Here is a 17,383-nt window from a genome sequence, read left to right on the forward strand (position 1 = left end):
GTGGTTGCATTGGCTGGGAAAAGGTCAGCTTTGGAGATGAGGCAATGTTTGCTGAGATGAGTGATGAAATCGTAACATTAAGGGAGATTTGGTGGATAAAGATCAAAGAGTAAAGTCAAGTGATGTCACATTTTTCTTTGGAATAAATTTTGAGTTGATTTGATATTTAATTTTTGTTCTTTGTTGCCTCAATGAAATAAGCAGTGACAAAAATTATGCAACACACTATTTGGCGGTTTTTCATGATTTGGAGCACATAAATTCCAAAGTTTCTCAGTGGTTCTTACGCTGTATGAGAAATGTTGAATTTGAATTGATAAAAACAGAGGTTTTTGAGTAATGTAATTGTTACTGATTTGATTAAAGGTGTATTGGACGTGGTCCTGAAGGCTGCAAAGGAAGAAGGTGAGTAAATACATTAACACCAATTTCTGATGCTACAGTGTACACTAACTTTCCTTAATTCACCATCTTAATTTCATCTCTCCTTGTTGATTAAGTTAGCATATGTGCTCTGTTTCCTCTCTGCACTCTTAAATCAGCCCTCATTTGTCTTTCAGCACTTCCGGTCTCTCCATGATTGCGGCTGGCGTGGTTGGCGGACTGCTGGCTGTTCTTATCGCAGGCCTGTCTGTGTTCGTGTTGCTACGCAGACGACACATAAAAAGAAAGAGAACCATGCGCAGACTTCTCCAAGAAAGAGAGGTAAGATGAGGGGACTGAGTCACCACTCTTGTCGTGATGAAAGTAGTTGTTTTCAAAATGTTAGCTGTGTAATTTGTCAGACTTTATGTAAGATATTCACACTCTTTTTCTCCCAGTTGGTTGAACCTCTCACTCCAAGTGGAGAGGCACCAAACCAGGCTCTGCTGCGGATCCTGAAGGAGCCGGAGTTTAAGAAAATCAAAGTGCTGGGATCAGGAGCGTTTGGTACAGTATACAAGGTATAATCAAGATTCAGGTTTTTGTGAGACTCACTCCTCTCTGTAGCTATAGTCAGATAGATGTGCCAAGTTCATATAACCAACACCCTTCAGTGTTTCCCTCATCCACATCTGTTGTCAATTTTTCAATCAAGAAACACATTTTTAACTTGCCAGATCATGCATGACCAACCTCAATCTCTCTTACCAGTGTGTGTGTGTGTGTGTGTGTGTGTGTGAGTGAGTGTGTGAATGTATACTTGTTTTCATCTCATTGTGGGTACATGTATTTGCACTGTGACACACAGAGACGTATCTTTGTTACAGAGATGGCAGGCCTGTCTCCATAAAGTCGAAAATCTATTTTAGGGTTGCTCTTAGGTTAAAGTTGTAGTAAATCCCCAGACAAAGAATGTAGGTTACCACAGTGTTCTTCCATGGTGCAAAAATAAGTGTGTGTGAAGTCTGGGACTCCTGTACTTGTGAGGACTGCTGTGACTTTTAGACCTTGAGAGTTTTTGGACAGTGTTGGGAAGTAAGCACATTCTTTAAAGGGCTGTTTGAGGGTTAGTTTGAATTTGGTCAAAGTTGAGGTTTGAGTAAACACTGAGCTCAGCCATTTAGTCCAGGAAGTTAAAGGGTAATTCTGGAGTTTTAAACCATGGTCTTTTTTACAAGCTTTATTGTCGAAATGATCCATAGGCACAACGACGTTACTCCAGCATAAGCAGCAGTAATATGGTCTGCAATGGCTGTAATGTCATCTTGTACTTGATTGAAGAAGTTCCTTTCACACATTTTGTTTTCATCCCTGACTGGTTTTGATTGTTGTTTCAAGCGTCTCCCAATCCTTACAGACAGGGACCTTTTTGTTAAAGACTAACATCGTTGTTTTTTAACCAGAAACTGAAATCTCACTCATGTAGAGATCTCACTTTGAAATGTTTCAAAGGTGAAAAGTTGCTAGAAAACTTTAACTGAAGCCTGAAGTTTTCGCTGTGAGGATCCTTTCAACCACAACTTCAAAAACGTTCGATAACAAGAGCCTTTCACTGCAGCGATGAGGTTTTTAAGTGGACATACAGTGATTTGAATGAGCTGTCAAAAAAAATTATGTTGATGCCTCTGCAGCTGAATAGAAAGTGTCAGAGGGCGTCTTTAGAGAATATAGCCAGAATTAAAAATATCAGGTTAGATTAAATCGGCGTTGAGATATGTATTGATGTCCATACCAAAGGCAAAGTACTGTTACAGGCAATAAAATGGTCTATTTCAGGTATAACTCCTGCAATGCAATGAAAGTTTGATGGAAGTATCAACAGCAAAAGTATTTATCAAGCAAAGTGTTTAAAAATTACAAACTTATTGAGGTTGAAGCTGCATTTTGAGCATCTAAGTTTTGAATTAATGACTGTTTCTGAAATTCAACTCGTCATTGCGGATTTAAATCTTTAGAAGTTTTTTTTTTTTTTTTTTTTTTACTGCTACTTGATTTGGAGAATACAGCATCCAGGAACATGTTGTGGAGTTAAAGAATTTTATAATGATAATAATAATAATAAACTTTATATTTATAGTAGGGATAGACCAATTATCGGCTGATATTTGGCATTTTGAAGCATATCGGCATCTGCCCTTTTTTTTTTTTAATCCAACGGCTGATAAGAAACAAATTTAAAACTGCGTTGTTGCGGCTCTGATGCAGCCGTTCTGCTGTCTGCAGTCACTACTCAGTCCCCAGCACTGTCCCACCCACAGCACCATCTGATTGGTTATAAGCAGAGCCGTGGCTCAGGAAACAGCCAATTAGCAGTGCAGTTGTTACAGTTATTGCAGTTACATTGAAATTTTGGAAAACTTTTTTACTGTAGAAAACTTTAGCTATTTATTTTTTGAAGTTTTCATTCAACTGTATAAAACATGCTGCTAAGCCTGGGAACTGTTTAATAAACTCATGCTTAAAGGTATTTGAATGAAGTTAAGTGTTGGAGTTTGTATTGTTCAAAATTTTGACACCAATATTTGCACTTTGACTGCAAATTAATATCGCCTTCAAATATTGGTTATCGGCCTCCTTGACTACAAATAATCAGTATCGGTATCGGCCCGGAAAAATCCATATTGGTCTATCTCTCTAGTATATAGCACTTTTAGAAAAGCAATGTTACAGTGCTGTACAAAAAGAAACAAACAGTAAAAGAAATATAAAAAAAGAAGAAATAGAAGAAGCATAAAATAGAAATGTGATGAAGAGAAAAAGAAAATGAATTGTATAAAATATTTAAAATTTTATAAAACAAAAAAAGTTTGTTTTAAGAAAATTAGAAAAGATCACAACATGTGGAAAGACTGTACATTAGGACAGTGTTTTTCAAAGTGCTGGTTGACAACCTTGAAAATTTGTGGCGACAACTTTCTAAATCGTCTTTTTAGACATTTGGTATCATTTCATAGTGTAGTCTGTGTCTTTTTATTCCAGTCATTTGATATAAAAGATAAAAACCTCCAGTATCATTTCAGCCAACCAGTTGAGCAGCTGCTGAAGTTACACTGACATTAAAAAAAAGTTTCTGTACCACTGAAAACCAGTCACAGGCTTCCTCTTAAAATGGAAAATTTCTGAAAAGGAAAAAAGCGACCAGACTGAATGAAACACAGCTGTCACCATTACGTTATACCACCTGAGCATCTTAAATTCATGGGTGTGAAGCAGCATGAATGAGAACGGTTTTACTTCAGCAAGTAGGAATGACTGTGATGTGCCCAAATGTGTTCTCAGAGAAACAGATGCATAAAAAGTTGATAAACAACAACAAAAAAACCTTTGAAGAGGTATTCTGTTTAATTTTTGATATTTGCTATCATAGTAAGTGATAGTAATCCAAGGTCCTCACAAGTTCAGGAAGCAAGAGTTTTGTGGTGTGGTTAAATCTATGCAGTACACACACCATGTCAGCGATTCTTCTTGCCCTGTACATACTAACATTTGTATGTAAACACATGTGGTCTCATGATGTCAAATGTAATTACAGCATGTGAAATAACACACTTGTTTCACTGCAGGGCCTGTGGGTTCCAGAGGGAGAGGACGTGAAGATCCCCGTTGCCATCAAGGTTTTAAGAGAGGCCACATCACCGAAAGCAAACAAAGAGATTCTGGACGTATGTTTTTTGTGTTTGTATGGTTTATCTCTGGATTTCAAACTTACTGTAATGCTTAGTCAGAACTAAAAAAAGCCTTTCATATGACATCTTATTCCCCAAACTACTTCAGATAAGTGTTCTGCTGGTGGGAAAATAGACTCTCAAAGCTCTGTGCACATATTTTAGTAATTACCCCAATATTTTGACTTGAATGAAGAGTGCCAGAAGTGTTGCTCTAAAGCGAGTGCTTCCTACGTGTCATTTCAGCTGCAACGTATCCTTTAATTCATAGCACATGTAACTAATAATGAAAGAAATGACTACTTCTTTTCCTTGTAATCGAGGATGTGTCATGTTTCTAAATGGTGACCCTCTTTCCAGACTGTTGAAAATGGGATTAACTCATTGGAGGGCTGTGTGTGGGTGTTGGTGTGTAATCCAAGGCTGAGGTGTTCTGGAGAGGAATGCAGTCGTGTAGCCACTCTGAAAAAGCAACCAGTCAGAATGTGCTGTACAAAGACGGCTGAATGGGCATCCTGTGATTTTTGCGGTCTGGGTGCACAGTCACTGCACTTTAAAACTGTGGTTCACATGAACGTCTGCTGAACTTTATGACATCAGGGCAGAGGCTGGCCTTTAAACGTGCTTTGAGGCCTCTTTGTCATCAGACTGTTTGATTACAGAGCACCTAACAGTCAAATGTGTATTTACTGAACATCATAATACTATAATGGGCATGTGGAAAGTATTTGGTTTAGTATCAATGCATTTGTGGCAGGAAACCTAGGAAATGAAGCTCAGTTTGAAGTGCTGTTTGCACGTGATCACTCCGGGAAGTCTATTGTTGGTGGCAGTGTGGATTATCCCCCATGGTTTTTTTCTCTAAGAGACTTTCTTGTACGAGTTATAGTTTCCACTTTTAGCCAAGCTACATTGAATACAAAGCTGCTGCTAAGAAACTTGTCACCAAATGCTTAATGTCTCCACAAAAACTCAGTTTCCAGCATATGAGAGGCATTTTTATATCTGTTAAGTACAGATAAAAGTCTGCTTGAGCTTGCACAGTAAAGTGTTTTTTTTACTTTTTAACAACTTTTAGTCAATCGATGAGTGATATTTTTTTCTACCCAAGCTCTACACAAAGGAATCATTCTCTGTTTCACCTGATATCTCCCAGTTATGAAGTATTTAGTACAGCCTATAATATGAAGTATTGAGTTACAGATGTTTTTATCATGTCTCCATTCATAGGAGGCTTACGTGATGGCCAGTGTTGAACACCCCCACGTGTGTCGCCTGCTCGGCATCTGTCTGACTTCCACGGTGCAGCTCGTCACCCAGCTGATGCCGTACGGCTGCCTGCTGGACTACGTCAAAGAGCACAAGGACAACATCGGCTCCCAGTACCTGCTCAACTGGTGTGTGCAGATAGCCAAGGTGAGACAGGAGCCTCGTAAAAGGCATCAAGTTACGTCAAGTGGGAGAGTCTGTTCAGTAGGAACAATCTGTTTGGTGCTGGGGTTGTTTACTAGTGATGTTTTGCAACTGTTGACTTGAAGTGCGCAGACATAACGTAGGAAGAAGTAACTTCATTAATGATGATTCTAAGAACTCAACACCTTTAGATCTTTTAGGTTGTAATCATGCGCATTAAGAGGTTTTTCAGTGCTAAAAGTCATTAAGAATAAAAACATCATTCTTATATTTTAAAGGTAGGGTGTGCATGCATTTTTGTTACCTGTTAGTAAAAACAATCTCAAACTGGGCTCCTCCTCCTGCTGCTTAGCTCAGTGCCAACAGCAGTGCACAACCACAGCTTCTGACCGTGACTATAAAACCACATTCACTAGCCTAGCAACCACCTGCAGCATTGTGTTTCTCCATGAGAGACTCGAGAGCCGTGCACCTGACTTGGCCTGTTAGCAAAAGCTAATTACGTGGTTATTTAACACACACCTGCTCAGTAGAAAGTCGACTCTCGTCGTTTTTTGTCCCAAGTTGCTCACCAAGTTCCCGAAAGTGAGTAAAGTCCAGCCAAGCTTCACCTTTGTTTGATAAAAAGCATTATGTTTGGTGTTTCATTTTACTTTTGTAGCTGCTCAAGATAGCTTCTTCCACTCTCTAATCAAAACTGAAAGTCACTTGCGCGCTGAAATGCTGTGATTGGCTGTTGTAACCACGCTTACTCTCTGCCCAAAAACATCCTAAAACAACGAAAACATCAACACACAGGCTGAGAAGAGGGTTTGAGGCAGACAGAGACACTGAGACACAGATATCAAGGCCCAGAACTGACAATTGAGCAGGATTATTCCTGTAAAAGTTGATATTTTGTTTTTTAGGAAAATCCGTACTTGATCTTTAACTCAGTGTTTCCTTTAAACAAAAGGGGATGAACTACTTGGAGGAGCGCCACCTGGTGCACCGCGACTTGGCAGCAAGAAACGTCCTGGTAAAAACTCCTCAACATGTCAAGATCACAGACTTCGGTCTGGCCAAACTCCTCAACGCAGACGAGAAAGAGTACCATGCAGATGGTGGAAAGGTAAGCTGGAGAAAACAGAAGCAAATAATTATCTCATCCCATTCAGTCGCCTTATAAATCCATGCAAGCCTTATCTGAAGTAAACAAATAATATGTCATGTAGGCCAAAACAAACATCTCTCAGTGATTACTCATCTCCATGATGCTGATGCTGATGATGACCTTGTTCTTTCATCCATAGCCTGTTACAAACTTGAGGCTTGCATGACAGATGACTTCCTGCAGATCAATAAATTTGCTCCATGTCATGAAGGATGATATTTTTGTATTTGTAGTCGTGCTCTAGATTGTATCTTATGCAAGGGCTCCAGTATAAATAGTTCTGACAGAAAACTGAGCTCTGAGAAAAATGAAAAACCAGATAAGTTCCTTTTCTCATCAAAGTTTCGTTGTACTTCTGAAGTCACTTTGTTCCAAGCAGGAACACAAACAGTGTAACTACAGGGTTACCCAAACACTTCTAGAGACAAAAAAGTATAAAAAAGTTTTCCTTTTGATAAAAAATCTAACATGTGTATCATCTAAAGTGACACACTAAGTGCAGTATAAGGCCCTTGCAGTAACATACTCACATGTGTGTTCTGATTTATCATCCTGTGAGGTTTAAAAACTTCCTCTGGTTTCATTTTATTTTTCCTACAGACAAGATACTTTTGCTGCTAATGTAATACAATGCAAGATTTAATAGGTTTTGTTGCTTGACTTCACCAGAGGAGCAGATGTGGACTCTGTCCATCTCTTTGAAATTTATCGGGACAAACTTGGACTGCAGCTTAAGCATAAAAAACACTAATAATGAGATTTCCTGAAGCCTATTTGTTGCAGTTGAATGTATCTGAATCTTTCCTTGACAGCTGTCCAGACACAGAATAAGCCTTGAGTTAGACGGTGTGTAAACATCCTTCAGAAAACACTTTCAGTATGTTTCAAATTTAATCCTTTTGCAGGAAAGCTTCCCAGAAATCATCTATAAACTTTGTGTGACACACTTTGAGTGATGGCAGTAAACTGAGTCTCATGTTATTAAAAAATGCAAATGGTAGTTAAATCAATCCTAATTCAAAAACTCAGAAATTAAAACCTTTTACTTGTAACTCCAGTAATCAATGTAGGCTATTGGGTATGTGACTGTTTCACCACAGGGTGGCAGCACTGTCACATTACTTCTAAGTTTAAAAAGGATTCTAATTAAAATATCTTAATTTATTGAATCAAAAAGAAAGACTTGTCAGTTTTAGTGAGCTGATATTTATCTTGTATTCATCCTCCCTGCAAGCACAGATGTTTAAAATGTGAAATGCACAATTTAAAGCAATATGCTCCAATTTAGAGTCTGTTTTCTTCAAGGCAAAGTAATGCAACACAAGGTATTTGGAGTTGAATAAAAGAAAAAATAACTAAAGGGGAAAAAATACATCCCATCAAGCCCTCATTCCAACATTTATGTACTTATTTGTGATAACGTAGCCCCTAATAACGCTCATCATGCAAAAAAAAAAGATGATGGATGTGGACCGAAGCTATGAATGAGGCTCCTCCCTTCACCAGTGTTCCGTTAAATCAGGCCCATGACACCTCACGAAGGCTCAACAGTTGGCTTCAGTGTCCTGAAACCACCTCCAGTCGTGCTCGCTCTTACGTCAAGCTACCCACACACGACTCAGGAAGAAAGTGGAGGAAAACAGCGTGTGGAGAGAAGTTAGAAAGAGGACAGAGAAGGTAGAGCCAGGACAAGAAAACTGCTTGGACAAAAAGAGGAGAAAGAGCGAAATTAAGGGAGGTTGAGCGGGTGAGATGCGTGTTTACGGCACATATCAGTGGAAAAGCATCACGGCAAAAGAATTAAACTCTAAGAGGGCATTGAAAAGTTATTTTCAAGAAAGTTTGTAAAACATGAAGAGAAAATCCAATTAAAGAGCTCAAACAGAAGCCAGTGTGAGAATAAATGTTATATTGTGATGATGTACTGGTATAATGAAAGTAGTCAAGCTTATTGTTCTGCTTAATGAAGAACACTCCTGCTAATTTATTTTGAGATAACATTTTTTATTTTTCTTCCACAGGTACCAATTAAATGGATGGCTCTTGAATCCATCCTGAACAGAACGTACACACACCAGAGTGACGTCTGGAGTTATGGTAAGTCTTGTACATGTCTTGTGTTGTGAACACATACTCACTCTCTAACCCAGTGAAGCCTGCTCAGCTTGTGTAACTTCAGATATGTAAAGCAGCTGGGCTTCTGTACTCTGGGGTTTTGGTGACAGCCTCAGCGGGGGAATATTTATTCATGGCTTGATAAAGTGTTTTAACATCAAGGGGAGGAAACGAGGGAGCAGACTTTTGAACGTTCAGATAAGATGTTGTTTTTGGATCTAATAAGACTTGTCAACAATCTACAGCGTAGCAGGAGAGAGGGAACATCTTGCTAGCATCTGTGATTTGAGGACACTGGTAGCACACACCTACACACCAGCAGTCTCACATGGGCAATATCACGTCAAAGGAGATTGTTACAGACACCCACATGAATAGAAGAGTACATTTGCACAGATGCCTGAATATACACACAGAAGCCAAACACAGCACAGCTCTCTTGTGTGGGCCAGCGTCCAAATCTCCCGAGGGTTTGATCATCGCCTTCCGCACAATATGGCAAAAGCATCAGTAGACCCTGGCAGAAGTGACATGCTTCTTCCTTTCCTCCTTTTTCTACTCCTCAGTTCCTTCAGCACACATACACATCCTGCTGCCTCCCACTCCTGCAGTAGCAGCCAATTTGTCAACATAGTTATTTTGATACTGTGTGATATTTGTCGAGCTTACATCCTGTCACTCGATTTTTTTCTTTCTTGGATTGGGAGCAAGAAGAGAATTCTCATTGGGCCAATTGTGCTTGTTTGTCTGTAGGAGTAACAGTTTGGGAGCTGATGACATTTGGGACCAAGCCGTACGATGGGATCCCTGCCAGTGAGATAGCCGGGGTCCTTGAAAAGGGCGAGCGACTTCCTCAGCCACCAATCTGTACCATCGATGTGTACATGATCATGGTGAAATGTAAGCAGAGCACTTATTAGGAACTGCATGTTCATGTTAGTACAAAAGTTTCATTTATCTCATTTTCTGCTTTTTTGTTGTTTTTTTCTTTACAGGCTGGATGATTGATGCAGACAGTCGCCCTCGTTTCAGGGAGCTCATCGCAGAGTTCACAAAGATGGCTCGTGATCCTTCTCGTTACCTGGTCATTCAGGTAACAGAATATCAAATGACTGGTCAAAAAGAGCTAATCTCAAATAGTTGTGCCATGGTGGCATTATATTTAGGACAACCAGGCCTGTGCAAACATTAAGGAGTTTTCAGAAAATAAACTCTACATCACAGTGGACTCTGTGCCAACAACAACATCAGGGGTGCCACAAAGCACCTACCTGCCATTTATGAGACACCTTAAAGTATTGAATTTCACAAACAGGATATTTTGCAGCACACTCTATGTTCTTCCTCGGTCGTCTAAGCAAACCCTGCTCATAAACCCCGTGACTCTTAGGGGAGGGAAGTGGAAGTGCAGAAATGCTAACTCATTTCCAAGCTTAATTTCTCTTTTTTCCTGCAGCACTCTACTTTATGATGACTTGCTGCAACCTACTGGACACGGGATGCTGACAATGTAAATTCTATTTCTACTCCAGGGGGACGACCGCATGCACCTGCCGAGCCCCTCTGATGCAAAACTGTATCGCAGCCTGATCAGTGGGGAAGACATGGAGGACGCTGTAGACGCAGACGAGTACCTGGTGCCGCAACACGGCTTCTTCAGCAGCCCCAGCACCTCGCACACCCCGCTGCTTTCCTCCACGGTAGATTATAGAAGATCACAGAGCTTTTGTGATGAAGCATGTTTCTCCATGTGACGTGCAGAAATTCACTTTAGATTTTCACATTAGATCTTGGCACTGATACTAAATATTTATTTTAAAAGGGTTACATCATATATTCTCTGAGCAAAAAGTCATGAGCTACAATTATTTATTAACCCTCAGGGCCTCAGGGTCACTCATGTAGGTACATGACCACTACCTGTACGAATGGAGGTCTTCCACTAGATGGTGTAGTTTTACTGAAAACTCATCCTATAACACTTTCAAACATCCTGAGACATTTTTACATGGTTGTTATTTGAGCAGTAATATACATTGTACTGAATTTTCTGATAGTGTGAAGGCACATATAGTAAGGATAGACCAATTTTCTGCCAGGCAGATTATCAGCTGGGCAGAATATCAGCACCAGTATTTGGCAATTTTAGGCATATCAGCATCTGCCTTTTTTTACACCCGATGGCCGATAAGGAATCAATTTAAAACTGTGTTATTTTGGCTCAGATGTAGCCACACCGCCCTGTCTGCAGTCACAACTCTGTCTCCAGCATAGTCCCATCTGATTGGTTACACCCAGAGCCATTTTTTTGAATTTGTATTATTCAGCATTTTAACATCAGTATTTTTACTTGTACTGCAAATGACTGTTGGCTCCAAATATTGATTATCAGCCTCCTTGACTACTAATAATCGGTATTAGTATCAGCTCTGAGAAAAACTTCTTGGTCTGTTACATATAATCAAAGGTTTTAATTAGAAGGTGATGGATAAAGAAGCTGATGCCCGAAATACTGGGAGTTCCACTAAGTAAACCTGTAAAAACAATGAATAGGATAATTAAAGTGTAGTTTTTGATAAGAAAGGGTGAGGGAACCATGAAGCACCCACAGAAGTGCTCACCCTGTCAGAATTCTAATTTGCATAATCATCCGTTCACTGTTCCCTAACCCAGGAACCACCAACCATCAGAAATAGACAAGTCAGCACAAAGTAGGATTAAAAATTGATTTTACTGAGTTAAAAATGTTAATTTTTGCAGGTATAAAATAGTCCCTCTGATTGGTCAGGAACTACCATGCCAAGATCAGCCTCCTTTTGGCACAAATTAACATTGGACCAAATATTTCAATTCACAAACAGATTGAAATATTACCCTACCTATTTGTTATAGTTCACATTAAAATAAATGGTTTCACTGAAGGTAACTTCAGTCAAGGTAAACAAGACTTGAACAGTAACACTTATGTTGATGTTTCTGTCCTCATCCAGCTCTCCTTCTTTTTAAGAATTTTGTTTGACACCTTTAAATATACATAAAGGAAACAGCAGAAGGGTTTGAGTGACTTTGTAACAACCAAGAACTTAGAGATGCAATCGCCAGCTGAGCTGCTGTTGCCTGGATTGCAGGACAGGAATCACACTCTACTTTTTCTTATTGGAAATGGTTGGGAAGCAGTTGTTTCTCAACTTGCTCTCACATCAGAATCTGATAAGTGTCATTATTTCCCAACTCTCAAGACCAGTCTGAGAGGGAAAGCAACATTTTTGCCACAGTTTCAACAGACAAAGATTAAGGCCATGTCCACACGTATCAGGGAAACAGCATATATCTTTACGTTAAGCCCTGTCATCCACATGACACTGCAGTTTTATGTCACTAAAAGGATGTTTTTCAAAAACTCTGGCCAAAGTGAAGATTTTGGAAAACTCCGGTTTCAGGGTTTCATGAGGGGGATATTTGTTCTTAAAAATACCCAGCCTCATGGGTACAAGGCCTAAATAAATTTTTGTCATCATAAAGTTTTGAACAATCACAGTCAAGTATTTAACACAGCTAGGTGATAATACGTGAATAACTACTTTTAAAATGTTGCTGACCTTGTTCATCACTCATACTTCTAAAGATGTCAGGTTTGAGCTTGAATGAGCTGGAGAGGAGTCACAATAGAGCCAAGTGAAAAATGTGAATCATACATGTAATGGGATTCAAAGAGGTTTAACAGACTCTCACCTCCACCATAACTATCAAAGCAGTGAGGGGAAAGAGACTGCCAGCTGCTTTGGATAGTGAACTTTCCCAGAAAAGGAGCATTAATTGATTAAGAAATTGTACCAAATGCATTAGCAGCGAACTGCTTCCAAACTATTCAAAATTTAATAGAGCTATCAACTGAGTTTTCAGGGGGAAAAGGATTTCTGCACAACTCATTAAGCCATGAGTCAGAGCAGGGGTAATCGCAGAGCCATTTTTTGCCTTGTTGAAATCAATTAAGTTTCACTTGAAGCAGCAGAACTCTGACTGCTTAACTGAATCCAGGTGTTCACACAGTGAGCAGTCCTACCTGACCTGAACCCTGCTGAACCCACCTGCCCTCTTCCTCTTTCACCGCTGGGACCATTTCTCCTCTTCTTGACCCCCTACCCACTCGTCCTCATCATCATCCTCATCATCGTCCCCTCTCCCACGTTTCCTCCCAGGTGCCCTTTGATGGATGAGCAGAACGGCTCTACCTCAGGTTCAGAGCAGGCCATGCGTAGGTCTGGCTCCTCTTACCTGGAATCATTGCCGGATACTGACAGCCTGCTTAGCTCATATGAGCCTTAAACTTTGATTACCTTTACAGGCAACCAGGCGAACTCCTCGAAATCTTTGTCCAGTAAAAGCTCAGCATAAGCCTGCTTGTGTAATATCACAGTTGGGGCACAGCCCACTGTGGGTCGAGACATTTTTCACAGATGGCTGCTCTTTCAGCCTCTTTAATTTCCTTTTCTTGTTGAAAGTAATTGCATTGCCGCAGCTGTCAGTCTTTTCTTTTGATTCACTTGGTTTCCATGGTTTTTACCCCGCTTGCAGACCTCCCCGCTCAGGAAAGTGACAGACACAACAAAGCTTGTCACATTGTCTGAATGAATACGAATCTGCTCGGTGGACGGTTATTTCGATCCTTATCAGCTTGTGCTGAGATGACAGCTGTGGTTCCAGAGGTACTATAAAAACACATATTTATAGAGAATTCATGGTCCCCTGAGAGGCTTTAAACAAATCACAGAGATGGAGGGAAACACACCAATTTCAGGAAACTTATTTCTGAATGAAGGCAGCCTGAGTTATATGAAAGAAAAATGAAAGGTACGAAAAATATCTACAAACTGAGCAGAGGGGAATTTTGTTTTGTACAGAAAATGTCTTCAAAGATACATCTTCAGTCTTCTTTTCCTCCTCACTTCTGATCTGCATTGCTGATGGAAGTGACACGATCTAATCTAAATTCATTTTGTCTATTTTTGCAGAGCTTCAGCAGCAGCATTGGAAGATGTCACAGCAGAAATGGCTTAATGGTGAGAAATGTCTTCCCTTTAATTGCACTTAAAGAAAACTGTTCTCTTCTTTGATTTGAATGACGTGTATTAATTTTGTTAAGGTTTTAAAGTCGTAAAAAATAAACAAGTTGTCTTTTCTTGCAGCATACGTTCCCAAGCAGAGATGGAAGCATCGTTCATCGGTACATACCTGACCCCACGGACAAGAATTTAGACGACGCCTTCCAGCCAGCCCCAGGCAAGTTTCCTTTAACTTTAAAACTTCTCTCTACGCTTCTTTTCAATGTCTGTCATATAACTCTCAGTCACACTCAGCCTTCATCACTGGATTTGATTCAGAGAGCTGGGGGAGCACCTAGTGGACATGGAAATCACTGCCAGCTCAGCTGAATGTCATTTTGTTTTTTGTGTTTGGTGTACTGGAAAAACAAGGCTTGTTAATGCAGTGTTTTTTTCAGTGAATTGAATCCTGGAATCAACCATTCAGATTTTGGGATTAAATCAAATTATGGTTATGATGACAGCTAACCTATGGAGTTTTTTGAGACAGATATAAGAAAACATCAGAACTTGTGCTTAGCAGTTAATGTACTAGAGCTGCTCTCCTCATCTTACCTGTCACTGGTTTGACTCACAGTCTGTATAATTCATATAGTCTTAGTGATGACACTCAATAGTTTCTGAATTGGGGTTTCGAAGCATATCGTGGTCGGTTACCATATTGAAGATTCTGGCTCAACCTCACTGCAAATGATCAAGTGTGAGGCAAAGAGAATTTGCCACTCTGTCAGTTAAGTCAGCTGTACCTTTAATAATACAAAACGCATTAGCTTAATATCCTTTCATTACTAAGTTATTACCCAGTACAGTGTGTGCCAATGGAAAAATGAGCTCTTTAAACCAAAGTACTTTTTTGTACCAGGCTGTAATCTTATTTTCCCTCCAAAGATCTGATCTTTGGAATGACTGTGAATGCTAATTTGTCACAGTCAGAGTTTGCTGCTTTGTTTGACTCCCAGCCACAACCTTTAGCTGTACATCTCTCCTCGGCACTCCTATTAATGAATGCAAAAATGCCTCATAATACACTTTAACTTTAAACAAATCATGCAGCAGAGGCTCAGGTTTCCTGAAATGTATGCACATGTTGGGATAAGGCTTCAGGAAGTCTTTGACATTCAGTGCATCTAAAAGCACATCTTTTCATGTGACCTCCTGTTTTGTAAACTTCTGCTATTTATGAACTTTAGTGCCTCCAGTTTATTTACACTTTGTCATTAAACCTGCAAATGGTTACAGCTAAAGCCGTGATGATAACATAATAACCCTACTATGACATCAAAAATGATATCTTTTATAGTAATGGAAAAATATGTACATCATTCATCAAATTAGGTATGTCAAAATTAGCAGAAGTACTTCCACTAATTGTGAGTGTTCACATTTAATAGGAAGTTGTAAATCTAATGTAACTCTTTTTCACAGACTACATGAACCAAAACGGCGTCTCAGATGTGATGAATCCCAACTACCAGCACCCCGGTCCCCCTCGCACTATCCTCCCCACCATCTCTTCAGACGACACAGAGTCAGAGTACCTGAACTGCTTTAAAAACGAGGGAAACGGACCCGAGTACCTCAACGAGATCCCGACCCCCGCCATCCTCCCTCCCACCTCCAACGGCACGGTCCACAGCGTTCAGAAATACCAGCCACAGAACAGCATAGACAACCCGGATTACCAACAGGACTTCACTCCCACTTTCAAAACACACACTAATGGACACATCCCCGCGGCGGAGAATGTAGAGTACCTGGGACCAGACTGACAGAGGAGCAGACACAAAATAAGAGACTTCATTCAGAAAGGGCATTGATGTCTTGGCTAGGGAAGTATGGTTAAGTGGTACCACCAGTTATCAAACATGTAGTTTTCATCTGGTGACATGTGACAGTTTGTGCATCTGAACTTGTCACACAAGCCCTCTTCCCTCATTCCAAATATATTCTTCTCATCACCAAACTGCAAAAGCTTCTCTTGAACAAAGCTGGATGGAAACCAACCACTAAAGGACTGTTGACCTGAGACTCTCTGGGCCAGACCTGCAGAAAGTGAAAGTTTCTTCTGCAAACTGAGGGCTTCTAGAGGAGAAAACAAAGAAAAGAAACTGGCAGCTCAACCCCCCTCAAAACAAAAAAAACACCACCTAAGGTACATGTGATGCAGCATCACAAGTTCACACACAATCACTCACAATCACTCAACAATATCCACAGATATAAACACACAGTGGTGCTTTCTGCCTTGATGTGAAGCCTCAGAAGCTGTCACGTTGATGAAGTCAAGATGATTAAAGGGAGCTTTTCAAGGGCATAATGCTGACTGTTCTGGGTCCTCAGAGGCCTGACGACGCTCATCTTTGAGGATGAGTTAACGAGGAAACAAAATGTTGCAATGTATAGAATGTAAAGTCAGTTTAAAGGGAATACTGATGAATTTAAGGTTTGAATATGTTACCTTTATACCTAAGACAGTTCCATGTGTACTACAGAAGTTGCTGATCTCAGAAACAAATTGACATGTGATACAACACTATGTAGATGATGTTATGATACATACTGAAATCAACACATTGACAAAACAAGAACACAGTTTGCCAGGAAGAACTGTTGAACAGTTAAAACCAAGACCTCCTTCTGCGTTTTGATTAACGCTTCACTGTTTTTGTATTTGTTTGAAAATGCTGGATGAACTGTCTTAGGTCAGGTGAGTAACTTGTTTGAAATGTGTAGATTAGAAGTAGTACTTCCCTGTAAATATGAGTTTTATTTGAATGTCTCTGTGTCTTGTCAGAAATGATCTCTCTGATGTTTCTGCTCAAACATGTCCTCTCCTTTGTCTTATTTGTTTTTAACAAAAAGTTTAGACTATTGTTCCACACAGGGTGTTGACGCCACATCTACAAATCTACTCTTCTATTAAGTCTTGTAGTCTTGCAAGAGTATTAACTTTGCAAACAATGTTCCTAGTTTTAAAGGGATATATTATTGTAGCAGCCTGTAAACCTAATTTTGCAGATTTTTACGCAGGTACATGTACAGGAAACAGTCAGTGTGCTGTAATATACTCCAAAAGTAATCACCTATAATTTATACTCAGTACACACTTTTTGTCACACCATACGTGAATATGCACTTATTCCTGAATTGTGATTATTTCATTCAGATGTGAACATGAATAAATCAGTTTGTTTTTTTTCTATGGAAATGCCTGTTTATTTGTGGTTTTTTTCCTGCTCCGAGCACTCAGGGATTCATTCATCTACTCAGGTTTGTTTATCTTGATGCCTGCAGCACTTCAAATAACAGTTTGATGAAACACCTCGAGCAGTTAATCAGCTGAACAAGAGCAGCCGCCCCCCCTGGTGATTTGCAGTTTCACTTAAAGTGATGCTGATTGAAATATTTAAAAAGCTTTGTGGTCTCAGTGTGTCAGTGTGAGCAGACAATCATGACGTTAAACCTCTATTAATATGGTATGAGTCGCCTGATGGAGCATTACAAGACAGAGA

The 17,383-nt window shown here is 39.9% G+C and overlaps 1 protein-coding gene across 1 annotated transcript in view; it reads left to right on the top strand.

Annotated features, from left to right (window-relative positions):
• The window catches only part of egfra (epidermal growth factor receptor a (erythroblastic leukemia viral (v-erb-b) oncogene homolog, avian)), a 49,752-nt gene extending 32,727 nt beyond the window's left edge, over window positions 1-17,025 (top strand). Inside the window, exons 16-28 of the mRNA XM_074688373.1 lie at window positions 367-405; window positions 561-705; window positions 822-944; window positions 3,987-4,085; window positions 5,319-5,504; window positions 6,457-6,612; window positions 8,676-8,751; window positions 9,523-9,669; window positions 9,765-9,862; window positions 10,302-10,469; window positions 13,782-13,829; window positions 13,956-14,049; window positions 15,297-17,025. Coding sequence (XP_074544474.1) covers window positions 367-405; window positions 561-705; window positions 822-944; window positions 3,987-4,085; window positions 5,319-5,504; window positions 6,457-6,612; window positions 8,676-8,751; window positions 9,523-9,669; window positions 9,765-9,862; window positions 10,302-10,469; window positions 13,782-13,829; window positions 13,956-14,049; window positions 15,297-15,640 — 1,723 coding nt within the window. The 3' untranslated portion in view covers window positions 15,641-17,025. The remainder of the gene's footprint in view (window positions 1-366; window positions 406-560; window positions 706-821; window positions 945-3,986; window positions 4,086-5,318; window positions 5,505-6,456; window positions 6,613-8,675; window positions 8,752-9,522; window positions 9,670-9,764; window positions 9,863-10,301; window positions 10,470-13,781; window positions 13,830-13,955; window positions 14,050-15,296) is intronic.
• Window positions 17,026-17,383: the final 358 nt, after the last annotated feature.

This window comes from Halichoeres trimaculatus, unplaced genomic scaffold (assembly GCF_033239565.1).
Source record: "Halichoeres trimaculatus isolate MK-OKI-2021-1 unplaced genomic scaffold, fHalTri1.1 fHalTri1_scaffold_15, whole genome shotgun sequence".
Classification (NCBI taxonomy): Eukaryota; Metazoa; Chordata; class Actinopteri; order Labriformes; family Labridae; genus Halichoeres; species Halichoeres trimaculatus.